At 30.2% G+C, this 25,691-nt stretch overlaps 3 protein-coding genes across 10 annotated transcripts; 1 reads left to right on the plus strand and 2 right to left on the minus strand.

The window, feature by feature from the left end:
* Window positions 1-834: 834 nt before the first annotated feature.
* LOC103858178 (agamous-like MADS-box protein AGL6) lies at window positions 835-5,311 on the plus strand. 2 transcript variants are annotated; one of them, XM_033288246.1, is made up of 8 exons: window positions 835-2,866; window positions 3,866-3,944; window positions 4,067-4,128; window positions 4,249-4,348; window positions 4,447-4,488; window positions 4,566-4,607; window positions 4,698-4,837; window positions 4,935-5,311. In XM_033288246.1, exons 1-8 carry the CDS (start codon window positions 2,685-2,687, stop codon window positions 5,029-5,031), a joined length of 744 nt encoding a protein of 247 aa, XP_033144137.1. In that variant the 5' UTR covers window positions 835-2,684; the 3' UTR covers window positions 5,032-5,311. The 2 variants fall into 2 exon arrangements, with proteins under 2 accessions (XP_033144137.1, XP_009133733.1); XM_009135485.3 differs by having other exon boundaries at window positions 851-2,866; window positions 4,689-4,837.
* A 1,152-nt stretch (window positions 5,312-6,463) lies between these two features.
* On the minus strand, window positions 6,464-9,916 carry SOC1 (MADS-box protein SOC1-like). 5 transcript variants are annotated; one of them, XM_009135488.3, is made up of 9 exons: window positions 9,702-9,916; window positions 9,549-9,579; window positions 8,887-9,091; window positions 7,744-7,825; window positions 7,499-7,560; window positions 7,301-7,400; window positions 7,181-7,222; window positions 7,057-7,098; window positions 6,464-6,813 (listed from the first exon to the last, which is right to left on the minus strand). In XM_009135488.3, exons 3-9 carry the CDS (start codon window positions 9,066-9,068, stop codon window positions 6,682-6,684), a joined length of 642 nt encoding a protein of 213 aa, XP_009133736.1. In that variant the 5' UTR covers window positions 9,069-9,091; window positions 9,549-9,579; window positions 9,702-9,916; the 3' UTR covers window positions 6,464-6,681.
* A 9,892-nt stretch (window positions 9,917-19,808) lies between these two features.
* Window positions 19,809-23,278, minus strand: LOC103858180 (lysophospholipid acyltransferase LPEAT2). Of its 3 annotated transcripts, none has more exons than XM_009135491.3 (14): window positions 22,723-23,278; window positions 22,446-22,626; window positions 22,319-22,378; window positions 21,974-22,137; window positions 21,835-21,898; window positions 21,692-21,760; window positions 21,506-21,601; window positions 21,301-21,345; window positions 20,994-21,064; window positions 20,818-20,884; window positions 20,678-20,728; window positions 20,429-20,539; window positions 20,303-20,344; window positions 19,809-20,226 (listed from the first exon to the last, which is right to left on the minus strand). In XM_009135491.3, exons 1-14 carry the CDS (start codon window positions 23,148-23,150, stop codon window positions 20,098-20,100), a joined length of 1,578 nt encoding a protein of 525 aa, XP_009133739.1. In that variant the 5' UTR covers window positions 23,151-23,278; the 3' UTR covers window positions 19,809-20,097. The 3 variants fall into 3 exon arrangements, with proteins under 3 accessions (XP_009133739.1, XP_009133740.1, XP_009133738.1); XM_009135492.3 differs by having other exon boundaries at window positions 20,297-20,344; window positions 22,319-22,351; window positions 22,723-23,274; XM_009135490.3 differs by having other exon boundaries at window positions 20,297-20,344; window positions 22,723-23,271.
* Window positions 23,279-25,691: the final 2,413 nt, after the last annotated feature.

The raw sequence follows: 25,691 nt of genomic DNA on the forward strand, positions 1-25,691 counted from the left end.
CCATAATGCTGGAAACATAATCGAAATATCCAAATATACCTAATAAACACAACATATTTATGATCGGGTCTAGGGTAGGACCCAGACTCAAACAAAGACACGAGGGTCAAAAAAACCCCAAATAGGTTATCTTCTCTCGACATGAACTAAACCTATATTTCCGGGTCGGTTCGGTTTGTTTTTTTGATCCGGATATAATTCTCATGCGTAAAAACATTTTTACGTAAAAGTGTACATATAAAATATCAAATAAACTAATTCATAGATTATATAACTGTTAAAAATTATATTTTCGATATAATAAGACTTTGTATTATAATATAATCCAAAAAACCCGCGCTTTCCAAGCGCGGATCAAAATCTAGTAATTTCTATTAAAAGAAATTTGTTAAAGAAAAATAATTTTGCGCTATTGTTGTTTATTTCTAGAGCTTTATCCGTGACCGTATAAATATTTGCTTTCACTTAAAAACATTTCTTTGTACTAATGGTATAATATATATATGTATATATATATATTTAAATTAAAATGTATTACATAATTGTTAATATAAAATTTTAAAACATAACAATTTTATTACTTTAAAAAATTTTATTTTGTGATTTTAATTGTCTATATCACAATGTATCATATAAAAAATTCAATATTTATGAATAAACTATTTTATATTTTATTTATATGTTATATAAATTGATTATGACGTGTGATTTTTTATTTTATTATTTATTACCAACAAATATTAAAAATATTTAATATGTTTATATGAAATATATTAGGAAATATTTTGGTTAAGATTTGATTAAGGAAATCTATTATTTAAATTAGGAAAGACAAGCATACTTAAATATATGTTCAATAAATATCTCAATGGCATTCAAATGTAAATAAATAGTAAAATTAAGGGGTATTTATATTTTGTACTTCTCTTTTAATGATATAGATACTGAGACACGGCTGTTAATATTTAATTAGTTTGTTTTAACGACGATTATAACATATTAAAATGTAAGAGATCCATGCTTCACCCGAATTAACAACAACTAAATTTTGAACTGCACTTGAAAAACGCAGATTTGTTTTCGAAATTAAATAAATTTATTTTAAATAATTTTTATATAATACACATGTATCCGAAACCGCGAATCGAATTATACCAAACTAAAAAATGAAACTAAAATTGAACGGATTTTCATAAACAACCGAGCATATCATATATATCTGAAACCAAAAATTATTTAAAATAAATTTATTTAATGGTGCAAAGACAGCATTCTAATTTTACTAATTAACTTAACTCCTTTTAATGGGTAAATATGTGGTTTATAGACGAATTAAAATATAATATTCGACCCGGATCTGTGGTCGTAGCGGTAGCCCCAATGACCATATATAATTAAGATTGATATATGTTCTTCATATAGTATTCTATCATAGGTTCTACCAACTGATGTGCTTCTACAAAATTCAGATTTAGTGAAAACCAATTAATTCAAAATCCGGTAAAATCCAAAAACTCGTCATTAACCTTTGAACCAACACCGGTTGACCCAAAAAAAAAACTTAGAAAAATATGAAGTATTGTACATGCATCAGTATATAAACCGTTTATTAGTTTAAAATATGAAGTATTATACATGCATCAGTAAAGATATTTTCTTTTTATCAAAACATCAGTAAAAATTAATAATATAGTTATTGAATATAAAATGTGTACCGAAAAATTCCTTCTTAGGACATCAATTAATAATAATGACATTTACACTGGTTAATGGTTAACCGTGGATGGGATTGTGTTTGGTACTATCCATACATAGACCCAGTTAATAATTACGCCAATCAATATATAAACCAAAAGCCACTTATTTGGTAAATCAATCAAAATACATGGTTATTAAAATAATATAGATATTGACTGAATTATTGTTAGATAAACATATAGTAACATATTGTTAGTCTAAATTTAAGGTAAGACCAAAGTATTACTAGTTTAAGGAAATGGTTCAAACAATTTTTATATGTAGATTTTTTAAGACTTCTTCCCTTTACTAGTTTAAGGATAGAGTCCAAACAATTTTTATAGGTAAATTTTTTAGGATTTTTTCGCTTTTAATAGTATTGACTTTTTTTGTCAACTAGACACAACTACTAATATAACAATTAGTAATCTTTTAGTAAAAAAAAACAATTAGTAATCATTTAGGCAAAAAAAAACATTTAATGACCATTCATGTGAACCATAACATTTGAAAAAAGAATGAAGTCTTTTGGATTTGTGTATCTTTGAAAAGCAAGGAAAAAAGAAGAAATTGCGTGATTAAAAGAGGAAATTAGTGGAATTTTTACTGGTCCTACTGTTACAAGCAGAGTTTCATTCTTAGGTATTTTACCTGATACTACGAGAACAGAGTTATCATTTTGTTCCATCAGAAATTGACTCATCGTTATTTATTTAAAATTTCTGTTTTTTTACAATTAAAATAAAATAAATCTCATTATTTGGTATCACATACTACAGTTGGAAACACGGATATTAGATTATTCACCATATTAATCTAACAACAAATATATAAATTAACAAGAGTTTACATTTGATGTCAAAAAACAAGGGCTTACATAAATATAAAACGTATATTTTCGTGAGGAGAGAGGAGCTCAGTATCAAGGAAAAAAAAGAGAGAGAAATATGGGAAGAGGGAGAGTGGAGATGAAGCTAATAGAGAACAAAATCAATAGACAAGTGACCTTCTCAAAAAGAAGAAACGGTTTGATGAAGAAAGCTTATGAGCTTTCTGTTCTATGCGATGCTGAAGTTGCTCTCATCGTCTTCTCTAGCCGCGGAAAGCTCTACGAGTTCGGCAGTGTCGGGTATCTTTGTGCTCCCTTCGTAGCTCTTTATATTCAATAAAGTTAGTTTTTTTTTTTATAAAATTGATTACGAAATGGGCTCTCTTATTACTAGCTATACTGTACGATTCAAGAATATGATCAAGCTTTTGTTTTGTGGGTATTAATTCTTAAAGATTGTGTCTTTTATCCTACGGTAACTAGGGTTCATCGTTATACTATCTCTGTCTCTGTCTCTCTCTTGGATCCTTTATTATTAAGCCAATGGGTCCGTTCGTACGTTCTACTTTATTGTTTGATATTTTATTTGGATCTGGATTCTTTAAAGAGAAAAAGACTAGAATAGCAATAAACCAAGTTTTTGTTTCCAAAGTAGCACTCAAGGCTCAAAATCACAAAAATAGGTTTCATTAAAGAGGTAAATATACATTTATATCCCTTGGGTTAATTAATCCAAACCTTAGGGTTTAGAGTTAAGGGGTGGGGTTTTGGAATTAGGGTTTAAAATTTTATAAAAAATAAATACTAAAATAAAAAATAAAAATTTAAAAAACAGTTTCAAAAAGTATTTTTAAATTATAAAAAGAAAATTTGAAAAAAAAATAAAAAAAAAAAATTTTAAAAAAAAATTTATAAAAATTTCGAATCTGAAAACATGTAATCTGAAACTATAAAAAAAAAATTTTTTTTTATTTTTTTATTTTTATTTTTTTATTTTTATTTTATTTATTTTTATTTATTTTTGTTTGTTTATTTAATTTTAAACCAAGGGTATTAGGGATATTTTACACTTTAATGAATGTCATTTTTGTGACTTTCTCCTTCTAGTGTTATTTTTGAGACATAAACTTCAAAAGGTGCTATTATTGACAATTGCCCTTCTTTAAACTTGAAGATGCCAAAATTCAGACGGGGCTTAAAATACGAAGTTAGGGTTTTCTTTTGTAAGAAAAATCTCAATACATAATTAAGCTAATTATCTCTCGTGTGTAATAATCTTTTTTTCTGCTGAATTTGCAGAGTTGAAAGAACAATTGAACGGTATCATCGTTGCTACAACCGTTCTCTGAGCAATAGTAGGCCTGAGGAGTCTACACAGGCATGTGTATATACCTACTTTCGATTTATACAATAAATGAACCTTTTTATATTTATAACAACTCTTACTTCAAATTTTCTTGCTACTATATGCATTTCATTATATAGTCCTACATGGTGCAGAATTGGTGTCAGGAGGTGACAAAGCTCAAATCCCATTACGAATCTCTTGTTCGCACTAATAGGTTTTTTCTTTATTTTCTAAGCCCTTGAAATTATACAGGGATCATCATCATCTTCTGTAGTACACATTATATATATAGCTGAATAGTTGATGTGTGTTGTTATTCATGCTAATTTTCAAGGCATTTGCTTGGAGAAGATCTTGGAAAAATGAGCTTGAAGGAACTGCTAGGGTTGGAGAGGCAGCTGGAAGCCGCTCTTACTACGACTAGAAAACGCAAGGTTGTATACATCTACTAACTGGATCGGTCTTGTTTCATATTCAGTCATACGTCCATATATAATAAATTCCATATATATATATATATATATATATGCAGACACAAGTTATGATAGAAGAAATGGAAGATCTTCGGAAAAAGGCAAGTTATATAATTGTTATATACCAAACTGATACATGTATATACATATATTAACCAATCTATTATTGAAATGGTAGGAAAGGCAACTCGGAGACATAAACAAACAACTCAAGATTAAGGTTTTCACTCTGATCTCAAATTATGATTTTTAGAAATAAAACTAAATCGTTTATATTTTTAATAATATTGTTTGTCAATAGTTTGATCAGGCCGAAGGCCTTGCTTTCAAATCGTTTCAATATTTATGGCCAAACACGGCAGCATCAGTGGCCGGTGATCCCAGCAATTCTGAATTTCCGGTTCAGTCTAGTTCAGTGGATTGCAACACCGAACCCTTTTTACAAATAGGGTACGTAATAAAGTACCCTTTTCTTCGTTTTGTGAAAAGGGATAGAAGTTATATATATTGATTATAAGACTAGTTTGGTACTTGGATATGTAAATAGGTTCCAACAACATTACTACGTGCAAGGTGAAGGTTCTTCTGTATCAAAGAGTAACATAGCATGTAAGACCAATTTCGTCCAAGATTGGGTTCTTTGACAGGTTGTTGACTACATCACAAGGCCACTAGTGACACGGCAATTTCAGTTCTAAAGCTCGATTTTTCAGTTAGACTTGTACTTAGCTCCAACTCGTGTGAATGTATTCGCATGTTTGGGTTCTTTAAATATTTTCTTTTCGTTAGTGTGTTTCTCCCTGATCTAAAACATTTGTTTGGGTTTACTAACACTCATTTTCATACGAACTGAACCTGACATTCCATAACAATAAGGTAAGCTGTAACCAAATATGAACGAATCATAATATGTCAGTGCGTCAAGTAGTATTCTTGGAGAGGGACCTACTTTCTTGTTATATATATGATTTGAGTTTGGCAAACATCTCTGATCTATCTTTTCCAAGTCCTATCACTGGGCTATTATTGCAATGTAAGCCCTTTCTATAAGTAGGCCCTTATGGGCCCAGAACTCTATCGATAAGAACGTGCTGAATGCAATATCTCGTTATCTATGTATATCATTACATTCTACAAAAGGTATTAGTGAAAAATTAACATTTTCAAATATTATTATAAGAGATCTCTTATTATAATTGTGTCGAACGGGCATATTCCTTTAGTTACAAACAAAGATATATACATATATAACCAGTCTAAAACACCGATATATAATAAAGTAAATAATAAAGAAAAATATGCATAATATAATTATTGTTTAGATAGTATTTGTAGCTTTACTTGTATTTTTTTTTGTCACAATAGCTTTACTTGTATACATGCTAAAGAACCGTCTAAAAAAGTTCGCAATGAATTTTGATGTTGCGAAGCGGACTGAACAAAGTTAATTTGGTTCCCATCATTTATGAAAGATTATAAATTAAAACCCGAAATTTATTACAGAAATTATAACAAATTCTCGGAGAAAGTTTAGTTAAATATGCATGACACGAGAGACGAGACTACTAATTCTTTTTTTTTTGAATGAATTTTTTTTTTTGTCCGGAGACAAACGTGCTTAGCGGGACAGAAGAGACTACTAATTCTGCGTATACCTGTTACTTAATTTGAAAAAGTTAAGCTTGAATCTACTTGCTCATCATTTTTCTGTTGGCAGCAATTGCTTCACGAAAAATAAAAGCTTCAGATCTTTGGGGGTGGTTATATTCTCGTCTTGGGAGGGCTATAATAAGAGTTCTTTCATCCAGTAAAAACATACTGCTTAATATACTTTTATATTGTGTTTGTTAACTTTAACCAGTAAGCTATATATAGGTATTCGTGATTTGGAGGAAAAAAACCTGAATTGATTTACAAAGAAACATAACTTTAAAGTGAACAATAAATATAATTAGACCATGTTTATCGGTCCGCAATTGGTTCGTTTTTAATTTTTTTTTTTTAATCAGACAAAAAATAAATAAATAAATAAATTTAAGAAACCCAAAACCCAAATTTTAGAATCATGCTCTTAGATTCTAGAAAAGGCAAGTGTATGAGAAATTGAGAACATAGATACATACCACAGGCAATTCAGTTTTGAAGAAGAGAGTGAGAGAGAGAGAAAGAAGACAACAAGAGAAGCAGCTTAAGAGTTTTGTTACTTGTCCTTATACACTCACTGCTAACCCGTTTTTGCATATAGTTTTTTTTTGCTTTGTTTTGTTTTTGTTGTTCTTAGAATAGTAGTTGCTTCACTTTCTTGAAGAACAAGGTAACCCAATGAACAATTGTGTCTCTACTTCAGAACTTGGGCTACTGTCCTCGTCACCTCGTCCACTTTCTTGGTTCTTATTCGACCAAACTTCGATTTCATGAGATCCCCACTGCATACAAAATTAATAGATGCAAAGAAGATAGAACAAACACATAAACGATCTTGGGATTATAATGCTAATGTAGTGACTGAAAACTAACCAAGAAGAATTAATATCAGGAGTCTCCTAACCGAGTAACCCAAAAAAAAGAACCAGATTTTTACTATCATAAACGAACAACATAAAACGATATGTAAGTGCAACCCTAACTTGAGAACCATATGAGATATTCGTGTGTAGAATATATTGTACCTTTTCAGCGAGTTTCTCGTTTTCTGCAGCTAGAGCTTTCTCCTGCAAAGTTTTTTATTCCAATTGTAAAAAGAAAGTACAAGAAGATTATTAAGTTGGAAAACTACACCACTACGCTCTTTACCTTCTGCTTGAGCTGCACAATTTGTTCCTTAAACACTTGAGTCTGAAAGAGATGTGTAATTAAGTTAAGAGTTATGATTGCTTATATAAGAACGATAATGTGGGGATGATATATAAATACCTTTCTTGCTCTAACACATTTGACACTTTTCTCGAGTTGTTGCTCAATTTGCTGCAGCTCCTCAATCGAGCATGATCCAATGCCTTCTCCCAAGAGTTTACTAATTAAAGTAAGAAGAAACACTTACTGAATACGATTAACCTCTTACTACATGATATATACAACAGTAATAAAAGTGCACTGTAGTGGATCACAAACCGTTTGGACGCTTCAAGTTGTTCAATTTTCTTCATCATGTTTGCTGCTTCATGTTTGAAATGCTGATGGTTATATCACAAAAAGTTATTGCATGTCATTATTTTCAATATATGGCTTGAGAAAAATGACATTGAGATACTAATATGTTGCATTAATATTAAATAAAGACAGTGATTGTTTTCTCAGCCATTTTATTTTTGTATTGAAGTTGTTATAAGAAATGGGTATGCAAGATCATAATTAACCTGCATATTTTCTTCCGAAACCGGTTTGCTGCTGACTCGATCCTTGGTGTGCCTCAGATAACGATCTACGGTATCTTGCATACTGTTAAAACGCATTGAAAATAACTCATCTGAGATTAAGTTAACAAATTGTAAGAAACCAACTCAATATTTCTCGAACTAAAAAAAAACAATATAAAAACATAAAAGTCTTTTCTTAGTTAATGTAATCACAAGTCTTAAGGACATACTTTGGTAAGTCATGTATTAATTGATTTTTTCCCTACATTTTCGAAAATGAGAAATATATGAGTCTCATTTAGTTTTAATTAGGTTGGTCGAGTGAAAGATACATTCCCAAATGGACAAATCTTCTGAAACATCTGTTCAAAAGCTGTCATTTTCTATTTACAGATGTAATGATTCATCAGAAGTAAGTTTGGTTTTGCCTTCTACCTAACACTACAAAATAACTTCTTTCTCATTCTTAAAACAACCTACATTTAGATTCTGGCTTTATAGTTTCAATGCAAAAAGAAAAAAATTCAGGTAGAAAAACAGTAGGAACAAAAATATAATTTAACTGCACTATATAAGGAATGCGCATGAAATGAAACATGCCAGATTTATCAATCAAGATTGATAAAACAAGTTCCTAACTATCACTTAGAGCAATCTATGACTTCTTCTAAAAAGCAATAACAATATTAACCTGGTCATTACAAACCAAAAGAATGCTAATTGCAACATAATTATGATTTTTGTATGAAACCCACCAAAGAGTTTAATACAAAACTCAAGGAGTCGTATTGTGCATTATCATGATCTCTAATAAGATCTAAGATGATCAAACATTTATATAACAAGTGCAAGTACTTGTCAGAGAGTTCTTTGGCATTTTAACTTTTATCACTATTCAGAAATTAATTATGAGAGAGACATATCTGCGAGGATTAAACAAGATGATGTACTTGGTTTACGTTAGTAATAGCCCTAAAATTGTAGAAACCAAGCAACTCTTTTAACCCTCCCTCTAAGCAAACGTCAAAGGGAGATGTGATTCCATAAACAGCCAAGAGATTCAAATATAAACCAAGGGATATAAATAAAACTTTCTCTCTTTCTCTCTCAATCTTATATAAATAAATAAAAAAGAGAACGTACTTGGAGCTGGCGAACTCATAAAGTTTTCCCTTAGGAGAGAAGATGATCAGAGAAACTTCAGCATCACAAAGCACTGAGAGCTCAAAAGCTTTCTTCAACAAACCATTCCTTCGTTTAGAGAAAGTGACTTGTCTGCTTGTTGCATTCTCTATTCGCTTCATCTGAGTTTTTCCCCTCACCATCTCTTTCTCCTTGATTAGTTTCCCTTTAACAGAAAAAAAACATATTTATACAATCTTCCTTTGGGTTTATTGCAGAAAACATGAGATCAATGGTGCAACTGCAACCACTTCGATAACAAGACTAGTCTTACACATAATTTAACCCGTGATAGAAATAAGAATTATTTTCCTGGGGTTTGATTTTTGATATATATTTTTGGGGGGAGGAGACTGATGAAGTCAACGAGAGATGAACATGATTAAGTACCCAAAAAGGAAATCAATGTAAAGTACAAACTTGTATGATCTACAAGTTTGTGCTTAAAAATGAATGAAAGATACAACCTTTTATAAAAAATATTGATTTTTAGGGGGGTTTTAATTGAAATGAGATTTAGCCGAAACAAAACATCAAATCCAACAAAATGAAAGCAGATTCATCAGACTAGTCCAAGACTACAAAGCAAAAAGTAAAGAAAGGTCAAGACGAAGAGATCTAACCGGTGGTCAATAGGGTTGATAAATAAAAAACCTAATCACGAAGATTAATAGAAGTAGAAACTGATTAGCACAGTTGTGTATAGATAGAGAGATATAGGAGACTTTATAAGCATTAATGAAGGAGCTGCGAGAAAAAGAAGAAGATGATCAAACTTGACTCTCTGCGAAAGGAAGGATCTGTTTATGGTTGTAACCAAAGAAGTAATAGCTTTCCTCGTTTCATCTATCTGGTGTAATAAAAGAAACAAGAGACAACAACACACACACACACTACTCTCTTCTCTCTCTCTGCTTTCTCCTTAAAAAGATCCTCTTCTCGTTGTAGTTATGGACCTTATGGTAATGGTGTGGAACAATTATTTTCGTTTTTATTTTTTCCTTATTTGAAAAGTAGTATATAATATTAAAATAATAGCAAAAAGGAAGAGCAAATAGTAATATGTGTCGAAAATAGGGGTGGGCGTTCGGGTACCCGTTCGGGTTCGGGTCGGGTATTTCGGATTTTCGGGTATTTCGGTATAGAGGTGTAGAACCCGTTCGGGTATTTTTGTACTTCGGGTCGGGTTCGGGTATTTTTAGTTCGGATTCGGTTATCTCGGATCGGGTTCGGATATTTAGATTTTGAAAAAAAATTAAAATTTTCATTTCTCAAGTTTCTTGTATTTAAAAATATAACTTTCAGTTAACTAATTTTTTTTTAAATAGATTGAATGGTTAATAGATTTGGACATAACATTTTAAAACTAAAAAGATATTAATTTAGTTATTTTTTTTAAATTTTGGATGTATCTTTTTGTTAATTTTTGAAATAAAAAATTTGACATGCATTTTAAGTGAATAACAAATCATTTTTTCTGTAATTGTATGTATATCATTTGAACTTAAAGTATGTGTAGTATCAATATAAATATTTTATATAAAATGAGAGATATAAACTAAAAATATAAGGTTAATTATACATATGTTCGGTTATCTTCGGATATCCATTCGGGTTCGGGTATTACCCGTTCGGGTTCGGGTATCCAATCTCTCCTTATTCAATACCCGTTCGGGTATTTTGCTACTTCGGTTCGGATTTCGGTTCGGGTTTTTCGGATCGGGTTCGGGTGCCACTTCGGATATCGGTTAAAGTGCCCACCCCTAGTCGAAAATATGATGGTCGCTTGAAACCTCATCCTTTACTTATTTGGAAAAAAAGCCTTACGAAATACCAAAAATAGCATAGTTTGATATATATGGAAATATTTAAATACCCATCTTTTTCCCTTCATAAATATAAAAAAGTTTGATAAGGTTATAATGAAAATTCTTTTTTGATTTAAGTGTGGACACAAAAACTCTCTCGTACTTACATGCCCTACATGTAATTAATCTGAAAATAAGCATATCCAACACCTAATCCTACTATATAAAAGGGACTAAATTCAAGGCTTTTGAGACTATCCACCTCAGCCAAAATATTCTCATCTAAAAAGAATTAAAAATAAATATCATTTAGAAAATAATTAACTAACATACAACTTTTGATATTTATATAAATTTCAAATTTGTAACTGCTAATTTATTAATAGAATCATATATCTATATTGAATTATGTTATATTTTAATAGTTAGACTTTAAGGGTAAATAAATTATTAATTTATAATATATATAATTTATAACATTATATTGTAGTTATAAATAAAGAGAAAATAACCGGGAAGGATGAAGAAGCTCATGTAAAATTATGTAATTAAAATGGTAAAATGGTGAGTATGATGAGGTGAATCTAAGAAAATTTGTTGTACAAATTATGGTGTTTTATTCGTCCACTATAATGATTTAAAATAAAATATATATTCACATAAATAAGTCAATATTTGTTGTTTTTTTTTGGTAAGATGTTAAGATTATTATTTTCTAAAAGGTTACACTGTTGTTTTTAAACAACTTATTACAGCAAGGAAACAAAACAACCAACAACAACTCAAGGTAAAAAAAGCCTTAAGGAAGTCTTATACAAGAAATATAAAAAGAAGTAGAGAAGATGAGAAAGAAGAACTTACCGGGTAAGAGAGGAGACGGTCACGCATCATACGGTCGAAAGAGGCAAGGATGACTGATGAAGGTGAGGAGACATGACTGAAAGTAGAGCTTGATGACTGGAGTAGCATGTGCATCTACGTTGACGCGAGGTTGATTGATCTAGGCTGCAACAGAGTGTAGATCAGCCGGAGGAGAAATCCAAACTTCAGCAGCAAAAGGCTCCCATATCAAGCGAGAGAAAGAGCACTCAAAGAAGAGATGATGGTGAGTCTCTATTTCCAGATTACAAAGGGCGCACGTTCCTGAGACATTTAATCCCCAACGCCTCAAGCGATCCTTGGTTGGCAGTCTTCTCCGCAAAGCCAGCCATGATATAAACGCATTACGTGGAATATGTTCCTTGAACCAAATATTCTTGTGCCAATATGTATTGTTGATAGTGTTTATATTCTTTTCTGACATTAGTATCAATATTTTTTTATAAACTGATCCAAAGAGATTAGTTTGTGGAGCTAACCAAACGAGGATTATAGTGTTTACTTTGGAAAAAGTAATAGGTTGAATGATAGATGGCGTGCGTGCCTTTTCACATGGAAATCTGCACATATATTAAAATTATAAGTTTTGAATCATAGAGAAAATATAGTGTATATGACTGAAGTTGGTACATTCCGAAACTAAAGATGGCTGAAATTCTTCTTTGTCAAAATGCATAGATGTGAATCTTATATGAATAGAGTTCTACATTGCTTATAGCAGTGTAATAAACTTCGTGTGTAAAGGAGAAAAAATGTTATATAAGTGAAAACAAAAATTATGATTTTTTTCTTGTGCCTATAGGCTCTTCGCAATTTGAAGAAGAAAGAACATATTGTGTGAAAATCTTTGGCTCGGTCAAATTTTATCCAGTTGTTTACAAAACTGTTGTTATCTGATTCATGTAATTTTTCAGTGTTGATTTAAAAGCCCAAAAAACCTATCTATACTGACTTTTTATATTTTTTCTGTGATTTGAATTTAAAAAGAGATAAAACTTTCGATAAGTTATGTAAACTCAGAACAAGTATTTAGCTTTAGAAAGCATTTACATGTTTCAAACTTATAATATATACATATATAATGTTTAAAATTATGCATATAAAACCTGTGTAAAATGTGTCTGAATATGTTTCTCTTCTTTAATGTGTTAATCGTACTATATATAATATTATTTTAAAATTTCAAAAAGTTTATGTCACTATCACTTACAAAAAACCATCAATAAAAAATATAATTCTCCATCTACAACAAAAAAATGAAAAATTATTAACATATAAATTTAAATTAAGAAAAACTAACATTGGAAAAACAAGAAGTGAATATAAAAGAAAAAAATTAACAAATAATATTATAAATAAAATAAATTTATAAGACATAATCCGCGCGAAGCGCGGAAAAAATCTCTAGTTCTAATAATGACAGGTAAAATTTATTGAACTTCTCTCACCATATTTTAATATTAACCATCGAGAATTTGATAAATATCGAAATGTTTTAAAAAACTTCAAATAGTCTCTCAAACAACTTTTTTTTTACTTTTTTTTGTTTATTTATTTAATTGATGATAAACTCATCAAAAGTCTCATGATGCTCTTATGCATTCATAGACCATGTGTAGTGTATTAATTAAACCCAACATTTGCTTTATTTTATAATGTTTTGTGATAGAAAGCTATAGTGTACTAGTATTCTAACGTCAAAGATGACTATTTTGTTTTCCAGTGTTTTGTGGAATTATGTATGTTTTAGGTTTATAGCACATAACTTTATAGCTCTACTTGAGTGATTGATAATTTGCTATTGCAGTTCTATAGTTTGACATGTTTGTTATTAATGCACAATATCGCATTACAAAATACAATTCCACCGTTGCCTAACATACCACCAATCAAATACTACAAATACAATGTGGCAATGGCGTGTATGTGCAAAGTTTTGTACCTCTGACTATAATTTTTCTGCAGTCATAAAAGAAAACGTAACTTGCAAAACCAATAATGGTTGAACAAAAAAAAAAGCAAAACCAATAATGATTCAGCTCATTGAACGTCTTGTCTAGCTAGTGGCACCAAAATATATCCATTTCGACGAAATCTAGTGATTTATGTATATATTATGATTTATATATGTACATATGTATAGGAATAGGACCTCGGTCCTCGCAGACTATTTTCTTTTGAGAAATCGAGCATCTATTTTGCTGGTAGCTTAATATGTTAACCAACTTATATTTATTAAATACTACCAACATGTCTGAAAATACTTTTTGGATATATTTTTGAGTTAATTGTATGTCTTTATATTAGGGCTGTTCAATAAGGTAAAACCGAACCGTACCGAACCGAACCGAACCGAAAGAGACAATATGGTTTGGTTTTGGTATATACCATATAAACCGAATGGATATAATTTTATAAAAACCGTAGGATTTGGATATGGTTTGGTATATAACCGATTAAACCGACTAAACCGAACAAAACCGATTAAAAGTAGAAACATGTAAATATGTATCTATTTTATAACAATACATGAAAATCTATTTGTTACATAAGTTAAATTTGTGTTAATAACTATTACCATAATTTTATAGTAATAAAAAACCTTAATTTGTATAATATTTGAACTATAACTAAATAACAGTACATCGCAATTCAGACATCTTATTTTTTAAGTATTTTTTGATCTTTTTGCTTTATTTTAGTCTTCACTAAATTAATATGAAGATTATAAATTTGATGGACAATAATTAATGGAAAATTTTCAATTGAAAAAGCATGACTTTAATGAACACTAAATATGGAAGAGTGGAAAAACTTTTCTTTCATGTTTCTGTTTTGTTTCATATTTTTATTTTCAAAATTTCAAGCTTTGATTTTAGTTACAGATTTGATTATTTTATTTGATGGTAGAAGCATTTTTACTTTTTTTGTTTATTTCTTTGAACATGTAATATATTTTTAATAAATGACGGTGTTGATAATATGACTCTAAAATTCATATAATATGATCTCAAACAAAATAATTATGTTTTTTGGTATAAAACTGAATAAACCGAAAACCGACGGTATATAAACCGAACCGAATCGAAGTAAATATGGATTTAGAATGGTAGTTATATTTTACTAACCGAAATACCGAAAACCGAAAAAACCCGAACCGAAACCGAATCGATATCCGGATTGAACACCCCTACTTTATATCTATGAACTTTTTTTGTTAGCATTAGTTTACGCACGTGTTTGGAGTTTATGGTTACACAATTTTTTTTTTCAAACCAATTCAGATTACAGAAACATTAATAAGATGGAAAATAGGGCGTAGAATAGTAGAAATACATCAATGTCGTCCGTACAGTCTCGTACAAAGGTTAGCCAATGATAATGCGAAAACACATCTCCTACTTTTCCTCATGCTCCAATCGAAAACTCTACAAAATATATTCGTTATTTATTAATGTCAAAGATAATCGTGCTCCACACTTTGGTCTGAACGAGGACCCACCAAAAAATTACAATACAGCAACTACTATATGCTCATACTCATACTTTTCTTCACCCCTTTTAACTTCTTTCTTCCTCTTTTAGGTTAAATCTATTTCTCGTTCCATTACGAATAATTGGCTAGATGCATCCAGAAACCCATGTAATTTGTCATATAACTTTGTTTCTTTTTAATATTTTTAATGATTATAATACTCATATCTCTATCTCTCTCTCTTCTCCATTTTATGTGTTCTAATCTCTTTATCTCTCGTACAAATTCTTCAAATCATCTTCTAATTCAACACAAATCTTTATTTTTTTATTCTGATTCTTTTGACACCCATAATGCTAATCTTTTTATCTCACCCCAATTCCAATGTTTTCAATTTCGAATCACAATCAACTTTTAGATAATATATACGTTAGTAAATATTTTATTACTTATCTGCTATCATTTAGATTTTAATGGATTCTTAATCGATACATGAAGTGTTAGCTGTTACAAATAGATTTGGAACTATTTAATAGATAACTAAGTAATTGTTAATAGTTTCATTAACTGATATATGATTTGTTAGTCGATATATTTGTTTGATACATAGATTGTTAGATGATACTGAAATTATTAGCGGATATGTTAGTTGGTATGTAGATTGTTACCTGCTATGTAAATATTTAGCTGATAGATCTAGAGTTACTTGTTTTCGACAAAGCATAAGGGCATTTTCGTCCGCACAGTGTCAAAAAGTTACTCATTTTTGGGTTATCCATAATTATGGACATTCAGCAAATTTGAACCTTAATTGAGAATATTCCACACATTGTCTCTTCCTTTATATTCACTTTCTTATTATGTATCTATTTACCTAGTTAGGTGTTGAAATTAAGATAATCTTAGGCTCTCCTAGAAAAAGGACAGATTCCCTATCTTGTTCATAAACCTACTCCATTCGTTTGCTACTGTTTCTAAGGGCATCCTCAAAGGGGGAGCAGTTAGGTGTGTGCTTAGAGTGAAAATAGTAGTATAATATTGTATTTAGGCTAGGAACATGGGACATCCTCAAAGGGAGATCACTTAATTAAGGGTGTGCTTAACCAAATAAAATTAATTAAATAATGTAACAAAAAAACTTATTTTAAAATTGATTCCAAAAAAAAAAAGAAACACAAAATACAATTGGAAATTTGTATGAAACAAACATATTATTTAATTAAACAAACAAACATTTTATTTAATTAATACAAAGTTTAATATCCAAATTTATTCCATATATTCTCAATCAAATCCTCTTTCAATTAGTGATGTACTTGTCTATCACGAATTCTTGTGTAACTATCTTGTGATTTCAGTCTGGTTTCATTTTTATTAGGTTCCGTGAAAGGTCCCATATGAGGTAAACAAATATTTATTCCATACTAGAATAATTATTTTTGTTTATTATTCCTCTTTTCGTTCTATTTTTAGAATAGTATTAGAGTAATTCAATTTTGTTATAAAATTATTTTATTTTGGAGTAAAAATTAGAATTTTATATTTGAAGATGATTTTACGAGTAATATTCACTACGAGTAGTTACGAATTAAAAAAAAATCATTATTAGTTTTTTATTGACCAAACAAAACACAAAATGCAATATAAAGAAATCATATTAGTTGTTTAACGTTCTGTAAACGCATGGTTTGGATAAATTATCTGTCGATTGGCTCAATGCAGTTGCACATGTATTGATTATCATTTCATTTAAACCCGATGGTCTCTCTCTATCCATTTGAAACCACACTCATCAAGCAATTTCTAAAATCAAAAATAAGTTATTAATTAGCCAAGAAGAACCTTTCGTGACTTTATCCCCTACATATTAAAAGAAAAACATTACACCATTTGAGGTAGCTTTGTATCATCACCACAATGAGTCTTAAAATCATTAGATAATTAGGTTAGTTCATCTAAATATATAACTAGAGTTTGATCCGCGCATCCGCGCGGATATTCATTTTTGGTTTGCAAAAAAAAAAAATATTTATCTTATATAAATGGTAATATATGTTTTTAAAATTTATATATATATATTAAATAATTATTTAATATATTTCTAAACACAATCATTTTAGAATTTATAATGAATAAATTTATTTTATTTTTTGATCCGTCAACTGTTACAACCCTATTTTTAAAATATAACTCATGTGTTCGCGCAAATGTATTTTTTATGGATCAAAATTTTAATGTAAAATAAAATGGTTATCTATTTTTATATTTGATTTATACGATTAAATAATTTAATATATTATTTAAAATTTTGTGGTTTATTTTATGTATTTTTATAACACTTTTATGTTTTTTAGACGTAGTTAATATACCAAAATAAAAAATAACCACCCGGTAATAATAAAATCTTGTTACATTTTTGATATTGATTAAGTATAATTTATTGTTTACCCAGATTATAGGAAGCATTTTTTAAATAAATAAACATAATTTGTTATACTTTATTTTAGGAAAATGCATTAATTAAACTATAAAAGATAAGAATGCTAAAAGGTAGGTAAATTTATTACTTCAGTGGCATTCAAATGTAAATAACTTTGAAAATTAAGGGGCAATTTATATTGGTACTTCTCTTTTAATAATAGAGATAAGTTTTTTAGTAAATTATCTATAAAGTCATTATTAATGTTTTTTTTTCAGTCTTTCCTTAAATATATATATATATATGAAAATTGCCTAATGTGGCTAAAGTATATATGAAAATTAATGATTTTGAATAATAAAGATTTTATAAAAATTAGTGTATTCTCTATCATATTTGTTTGATTTTAAATTAATAAAATAAATTAAACAACTACATTAACCATATAATAAAAATTTAGATTTTTATGTATATGTTATATTTAGATTTTTTTTAAAAGCTATAAATTACCAAAACTGTTAAAAGTCTCACATTCAAATTTTTGTGATCTTTGGTTTAAATTTTTTTTATTATGATAAAATACAAATGATTACAAAATCATATAAGTAAGAAGTCAAGATATATATATATATATATATATATATATATATATATATATATATATATATTTTAAAACAAATTATATAAATATTTCAATTTCAAAATTTGCTCTAAACAAATATTTTTGGTAAAAGCTATTGAACAAATATTGACAACTTAATATTTAAAATTTTAACTTAGCCTTGAATTTTTTAAAAATTTATAAATTACTAAGAATATTAAAACACAATGAAAATTTTGTTATTCGTGATTTAAAGTTTTTGTTATAAAATATACAAATGATAAAAAAATCCATATGAGTAGAAAACATTATTTAATATATATCAATACTAAAAATACACCTTTTTTTTGTCGACAATATTACCGACTCATATAGACTCTGTAAACCACACCGGGAGATATTGGTCCATGTGAACGACGAAAAACGGCTGTTTTCTGGCACTGCGTGCTAGACTATCCGCCTTTTTATTTTGCGTCCTTGGTACATGTATTATCTTTGAATATGTAAAGCTCTCTTTCAGATTTTTGATGTCGTCCTTGGTACATGTACTAAAAATACACTATATATATGTTAACGTCATTTAAATTTAATTATACATCATATAAAATAAAATAAAGTGATTGTTTGGATTAATGAAATTAATTTATGTGTTCACATCAATTTAATTATATATGTAATAATTACTGATTTTTTAATAATTCTATATGTATTATTTTATAAATATGTAAAAGAACATATAATACACCGTGCAATAATCTTAACCTAGTAGTATTTGATTATTTAATGTAAGTGGATTAGTGTGATTTAATATTTAAAGAGAAAAAGATCAAAATAGCACTAAATCAAGTTTTTGTTCCCAAACTAGCACTCAAGGTCAAAAGTCACAAAAATAGCACTCAAGGGATGGGGTTTAGGGTTTAGAATTTAGAGTTTAGGGTTTAGAGTTTAGGTTTTAGGGTTTAGAGTTGAGAAGTGAGGTTTTGGGGATAAGATTTCAAATTTTAAAAAATAAAAAAATTTAAATTTTTCAAAAGATAAAATGCTATTTTGGTCATTTTAGTTTTTGAGTGCTATTTTTGTGATATAAACTTAAAAAGGTGCTATTTTGGAGATTTGCCCATATTTAAATGTCGGATAAAGAGGGCTAATCAAAATAAGCTAATTGGCTATTGGGGAGAGAGTTCGCACTTCCCAGCTGAGACCGACACATGTCGGGCACGTGGGGTAAGGGACTCATGTCATCTGTGGACGGGACCACAGAGCCTGCTGTGCACTGCCCTATCTGTTTCATCCAACGGTTGTCATTCCAACTTCTAATTCTCATTGTCTTTTTTTTTCTATTCGTTTATTCCTCTGTAAAGTAGTAAGCCATGCTTGCGTCAGCTTTTCCCAGCTTGGCTTTTTATTCTTAACACTACTCAATGAGTATAAATTATACATTTTGGATCTTCAAACCCATGGTTCAGTTTTGATTACACATAACTTAACCACTAGGCTACCACAACACATTTGTAATGACAACTCGAATATATTGTAAATATAAAATTTACTAAAACATTAATTTTTTTTAATTTATAAAAATATTATTTTACAAGTATTTTCTGATTTGTTCCCAATTTTTTTAACTCGTTAGATCCGGGGTGAGAAAGTTTCGCCTAGGACGATTTTGAACATGGGTTATAACAATTGATACTGATACAATCAAAATTCAAATAATATATGTATAACCAATTTTTTTTTAACAAAAAGGTAGCAAATACAGAGTCTACTCAGAGGTATAAGAGTAAACACCATAGCGTTTTTTGTGGGTAGAGAACGTCACGCAGTTATAGTCCAGACTCATTGAATTGATAATGGATCCATGGAGGAGGGGATAGGCCTAAAACTTAGCAGCCCCTTTCTGTTGACATTCTTTTTTTACAATATAGTGATATTACAAAGACGAGATAAACTCATAAAATGTTAGCCACAGCTATTTGTTCTGTCTGTGTTATGTTGTAGCCAAGATAGGCGAAAACATAGCTATGAGCAGAGGGTTTCTTCTTAAGCAGGACAAGAAGTCATTCTTGCTGATTCTTTGATCTTTGTCGTCGTCAAGAAACATGAACATCCCTTGTATCTGAAACATGAGATGAGCTCAACCGTTTAGCTATGCATCTTTATGGATGAGTGAATCTATTTACACTTACCTCGACCTTGTTCAAGTTTGGGATTGTGGGTTTCAGCGCGTCTCCAAGCTGAGAGCCAAAGATTAGAAAAAGAGTAGTAAGTCATAAGAACCCAAAAGTAAATATTACAAAGAGGTGAAGAATCGAATATACTTCTTGAATGGAGATATAGCCATCTCCATCTGCGTCACAATGGGAAAAAGATAGCTCGCATGTTTGCTGAAAAAGTGGCTGTGTTGATACATGAGCCGAGGCAAACAAGAACTGCAGAACAATCAGGAGAAGAAGAAGGATGAGATCAAAGGGATTATATACAAAGAACTTCTACAAAAGGGTGTTTATCTCCATGAGGATGATAGAGTCATATAACAATGTTATGTTGCAGGGGATCCCTGAAATTACCTGTCTGAAAGTGATTGATCCAACCTTCTCCACATCAATGAACTCGAATATCTACAGCAGTATGCTTGTGTAAGTGAGGGTAAAAGATGATAAGAGCATAGTCATACTGAAACACAAAGAAGGCAAAGATCATAGCTGACCTCTTCAGAAAGAGTGCAAGGCTTCAGTTTGAGAACCCGAAGAAAGTCATGTAGCGTGACACGTCCACTGCAAAAAGGATAAAACTTCTTGAGGTTGTAGGGAAATCTGATCTTTCTAGAACTAAAGAGATATCTTTATTTTAATAGTTACTTAGAGGACAAAGGTTATTTATTACCTTGAATCCGGATTCATGGAAGAAAATGTCTCTAAATACCGGACTGCTTCTGAGTTGCTAACATGGAATAGCTGGAAGGAACAAAGACAAGTCAACACTATCACCAGAGAGACAAAAAAACATGCATATATAATGAACACTTTTTTCTTGATGGAGCATGTGTACAGGACATTATCAAAATAATGAGGTTCTACATACTTATCAATGGATTTGTTTACTCCTTGATGTAAATAACACAGTCAAAGATATGTAACTCCTTGATGTAAATGTGAAGCATCAAACTTGTAGCACTAGATGATAAACTTACCGACTCAACCTTTGCCATTTCAACCATGTAATTTGAAGGATTTTCCTGCAACAGAACATTAAAGAAGAAATAAATGACTAAAAGATGAATTGCTTTCTGACATGGGAAGTTATTTTGAAGCTTTACATGACCTGTGGCTCAACCATGGGCATAGATAAGTAAAAACATACGAAGCTATTCAAAATAAAAGAAAAAACACACATACCAGCTTTAACTCAGATGCTTTATTGAGTAGCATCAAGTCCCCATAAGAATGAGATGTTTGGACGACATTCAAAGATGTTGCGATTGCATGACTGGTCTGCATTCATAAGTATACCATGAGGACTACCTTCACAACAAACAAACAAAAATGCAGGAAAATAACGTATTATCTCCACCAAACACACACCTTCTGCGAGAGACGCACAGCATTCTGTTTATGATTGTCATTAGGATAAATTACTGGAAGGTACTCCACCTGTACAAATTCAAAAAACATAAAGAGTACAATCAATTAAACTAAGCTTTTACACGATATAAAACACTGCCTACCTCCATGAAATTGTGAAACTGAGTGAACATTCTGAACATGAGCATCACCAAAGAAATATTTCCCCTGAAAGACTCATAAACATCAGTACTTTTTAAAGAAAATGTGTAAAACAAAACACATACACGAAAGGAGTCTCACCAAGATTGATCAAAATGTACATGTGGATACCGAACCACGAGAGGTTGAATGGGGTAACCTGGGATGAAAGCGCCGAGTTGGAAGGAAATAACAGCTTTCCCATTAGTAGTGGTTCCTTCCGGGAATAGCAGCAGACGGGGAAACCTATCGCAGGAAGCTTTTCTCTGTATTTACATCCTTCAAACCACATTACATATCAAATACAAAAAAAAAAAAAAAATTCGACTCCTTTCAACCACAAATGGTTCAAAAGACCATGAAACTGGTTGTATGAAACAGTCTCTTTTTTTTTTTAATTCAAAATCATACTATAGACATCAATAACATGCCACAGAAAGTATATACCTTTATTTCACCCACAGCGTCCTTCCTTGATGCCTGTGAGAATCTATTAACATATATCACCTAGGAAAAAGAAATGAAATCTTTAGTATAAACCAATATAAGAATACTAATATAGCTAGCTACCTACCTGCATAGCCCTGATAATAGTTCCAACCAAAGGAAGTGAATCATGTGACTCCGATGCAACAATGGTGGGTGATAGCTCATAGAAGTAGAAGATTGGTTCAATATACGAGACATGGTTTGATACAATGATGGGAGCAATCTCCCTCCGAGCAGGTTTCCCTTTCCGTCTTATCCACTGATAACTGCAGAAGCAAGGAAGATCATTCAACACACACCTTTGAAACACAAACACGAAGTGAAGTAAAGTTCTGTTTTTTTTTTAACTTGTAGGGACTGACCCAAAAGAGAAGAGGATGCATCTGGTACAGAAGCGAGTAACCCACATGACTCTGCATCTCCATTGAGGCATAGGGTTGTGTCTATCTCTCCACCCAGCAAGTGCTAGCTTCGTTGCCAAGTAACCAACAGCTAAGCTAACACCAAACAGGACAAGCCGAACCAACGCAATCGGGAGGCAAATCACGATCTTGACCGCTTCGTAGAGTCCGCAAACTCCAGGAGTATCGTTCCGGAACGGATCCACCGTCGTTGGACTCTGAACCGGAGGCTCGGCGTCGGTGAGAAACCCGAAAGGGTTGATCGGATTAAGATGGTCGAATTCGAAACCACGAGGGTGGTTGTCATCTCCGTCGTCGTCATCGATAGAGATGAAGACCTCTGGTTGATCGGATGTGATCAGAGGAGAAGACAAATCAGGATTCGCCATAGTCGGAGAGGAGAGGAGAGCGGGAGAGATTGGTACACGCTTGTGGTCGAATGTTATTTGTTTCTTTCTAATCTCCTCTTTTTTTAATATTTTTGGTTATATGTTTGATTTGCTCACTAGTGTTTAGTTAAGCTTAAATTAGCGAACTAATGTTTATACCGCAGTGTCTCCAGCTGAAGTTTTAAATAACTTGAGGATTATGATTTGCATTTGGACTCGGCGTGGACTGTCATAAAAAGAACGAGAATTCGGCCAAAAAAAACTTCAACTTTTCACGAATTGCCAAAAGAAATATGAACTTTTGAACTGATAAAAAAAACACCAAACTTTCATTGACTTTAAAATTAATTAACAATGTTTTCGCTGACTTGTCAATTTAGCACGCCGTCAACATATTTAACAGAAATATTTGACGTCGTTTATTGTTGGCGTTAAGTGAAACGACGTCGTTTTCAAATGAGATGAAACGACGTCGTTTTATATGATTTGAAATTAAAAATATGCAAACCTCTAGATTCGAACCCAGGTTGGTTGGTTAAATGGTAAGGTATTTTACCATTGGACTACTGACACTTTCAATGTACTTACTAACATGTTTACTTTTATTTGGTACATATTAAATATAAAAAATTCTCTAAAAACTTAATAAGATCTTTAAAATTTCAAAAAAATTAAAAAAATAAAGAAGATTTTTATAAAATTAATTTATAAATTAAAATTAAAAATAAAATTTTATTTTTCTTTTAAAAAATAAAAACTCTTCCATAATATTCTAAAAACTTAAAAAGATCTTTAAAATTCCAAAAAATTGAAAAAATAAAGAAATTTTTATAAAATAAATTTTGAAATTAAAATAGAAAATAAAACTTTATTTTTTCTTTTCAAAAAATAAAAAATCTTCCAAAATTTTCAATTTTTTAATACATTTGCTAAAAGTTGAAATTAATTATACACACATAAAAAGTTGATAATTGTAACTTTAACTTTTTGCAGTTTATTATAATTTTTAAAGAATTTGGATTTTTTTTTAAAAATGAAAATTTTGGAAATTTTTTGATTTTTTAAAGAAAAAAATATTTTAATTTTAATTCAAAATTAATTTTATGAAAATTTTGGAAGATTTTTTATTTGTTTTAAGAATATTTTAATTTTAATTCAAAATTAATTTTATTAATTTTATGAAAATATTTGGAATTTTTTTGAATTTAAAGATCGTTTTAAGTTTTAAGAAAATTTTGGAAGAGTTTTTATTTTTTTAAAAGAAAAATAAAATTTTATTTTTAATTTTAATTTATAAATTAATTTTATAAAAATCTTTTTTATTTTTTAAATTTTTTTGAAATTTTAAAGATTTTATTAAGTTTTTAGAAAAATTTTTATATTTAATATGTACCAAATAAAAGTAAACATGTTAGTAAGTACATTGAAAGTGCTAGTAGCCTAGTGGTAAAATACCTTGCCATTTGACCAACAACTTGGGTTCAAATCCAGGGGTCTACATATTTTTAATTTCAAATCATATAAAACGACGTCGTTTTCAAATGAGATGAAACGACGTCTAACTGTGAGTTCACGGCGTGCTAAATTGACAAGTCAATCTTAAATTAATTAATGAACTAAAAAAGTCAACTAAAGTAAATGATTTTTTTGGCCAGGCTCAAGTACAGGTTTTCTTTGGCAATTCGTGAAAAGTTTGTGTTTTTTTGGCCGAATTCTCTAAAAAGAACTCATTCCTCTAATCGGAAGTATATATATTATTATTATTTAACGCTTAACAATTGTCAGGAAATGCTATTTTATTCGAATATTTTTCCTTTTATGAATTTTCATGGCTGAACATATACAGTATTATCCAAAATATTTTAGAAATTCTGTGAAAATTTTAAAGCCTAAAATAGCTAATATCCGGAATATTCAAATTAATATATTCGACCGACACAAACGTTAGTTGAAAATTTTATAACTAATTCTTATGATTTGACTTGAAATGTGTGTCGAAAGATAATACGCTAAGCTTCGTGGTGCTATTAAATGTAGCTTGGGCCTTAAATATTTGAACTCTCAATGTTAGTTTTCTTGGTTGTTTTTGTTATTTTGGTTTCGTATCCAACTCTTTTGGGCCTCCAATAATTCATTTACTCTTTGTTTCTTCAAAAATAACCCACTTTCTTTATAACTAAAACACATTTCAGACAGAAATATTCAACGGTGAGGAATTGTGAGAATTCATTGTTTAAGTAAACAACCAGGCTTCTTATCGGACATTAAAAATTATCTTATCGTGTCTGGCGGTGCGTGAACAGAATAAAATATCAACCAATTAAGTAAAGGTAATAGAATCAGAGGTTAGGTCAAGATGAGAGGATGTGTAATGAACGGTAAATATCTGATGGACAGAAATTGAACTCACGCCAGGCTGTTCTTTTATTTCCTTAACGTATTAACTCTGGTGGTGGTGACCAACCTGCGTCCCTGAGTGCGAAGGTTTATGGCCCACGAGATGAGGCCGTATTGCTGGTAGTACAAGCAAAGCTACTTGGC

The sequence above is a fragment of the Brassica rapa genome, chromosome A03, assembly GCF_000309985.2.
Source record: "Brassica rapa cultivar Chiifu-401-42 chromosome A03, CAAS_Brap_v3.01, whole genome shotgun sequence".
Classification (NCBI taxonomy): domain Eukaryota; kingdom Viridiplantae; phylum Streptophyta; class Magnoliopsida; order Brassicales; family Brassicaceae; genus Brassica; species Brassica rapa.

Bases quoted from the DNA above. Each gene is read 5' to 3' on its own strand.
- LOC103858178 (XM_009135485.3), top strand. From the start codon at position 2,685: ATGGGAAGAGGGAGAGTGGAGATGAAGCTAATAGAGAACAAAATCAAT. The intron at 4,129-4,248 runs GTTTTTTCTTTA...CTAATTTTCAAG, and splicing joins TCTCTTGTTCGCACTAATAG to GCATTTGCTTGGAGAAGATC. The intron at 4,349-4,446 runs GTTGTATACATC...ATATATATGCAG, and splicing joins CTACGACTAGAAAACGCAAG to ACACAAGTTATGATAGAAGA.
- SOC1 (XM_009135486.2), bottom strand. The intron at 7,223-7,300 runs GTATTTATATAT...CATCTCTTTCAG, and splicing joins AATGTGTTAGAGCAAGAAAG to ACTCAAGTGTTTAAGGAACA. The intron at 6,814-7,056 runs GTACAATATATT...TTTTGTATGCAG, and splicing joins ACGAGAAACTCGCTGAAAAG to TGGGGATCTCATGAAATCGA.
- LOC103858180 (XM_009135490.3), bottom strand. From the start codon at position 23,150: ATGGCGAATCCTGATTTGTCTTCTCCTCTGATCACATCCGATCAACCA. The intron at 22,379-22,445 runs GTAGGTAGCTAG...TCTTTTTCCTAG, and splicing joins CTATTATCAGGGCTATGCAG to GTGATATATGTTAATAGATT. The intron at 21,761-21,834 runs GTAGGCAGTGTT...GAATTTGTACAG, and splicing joins AGTTTCACAATTTCATGGAG to GTGGAGTACCTTCCAGTAAT.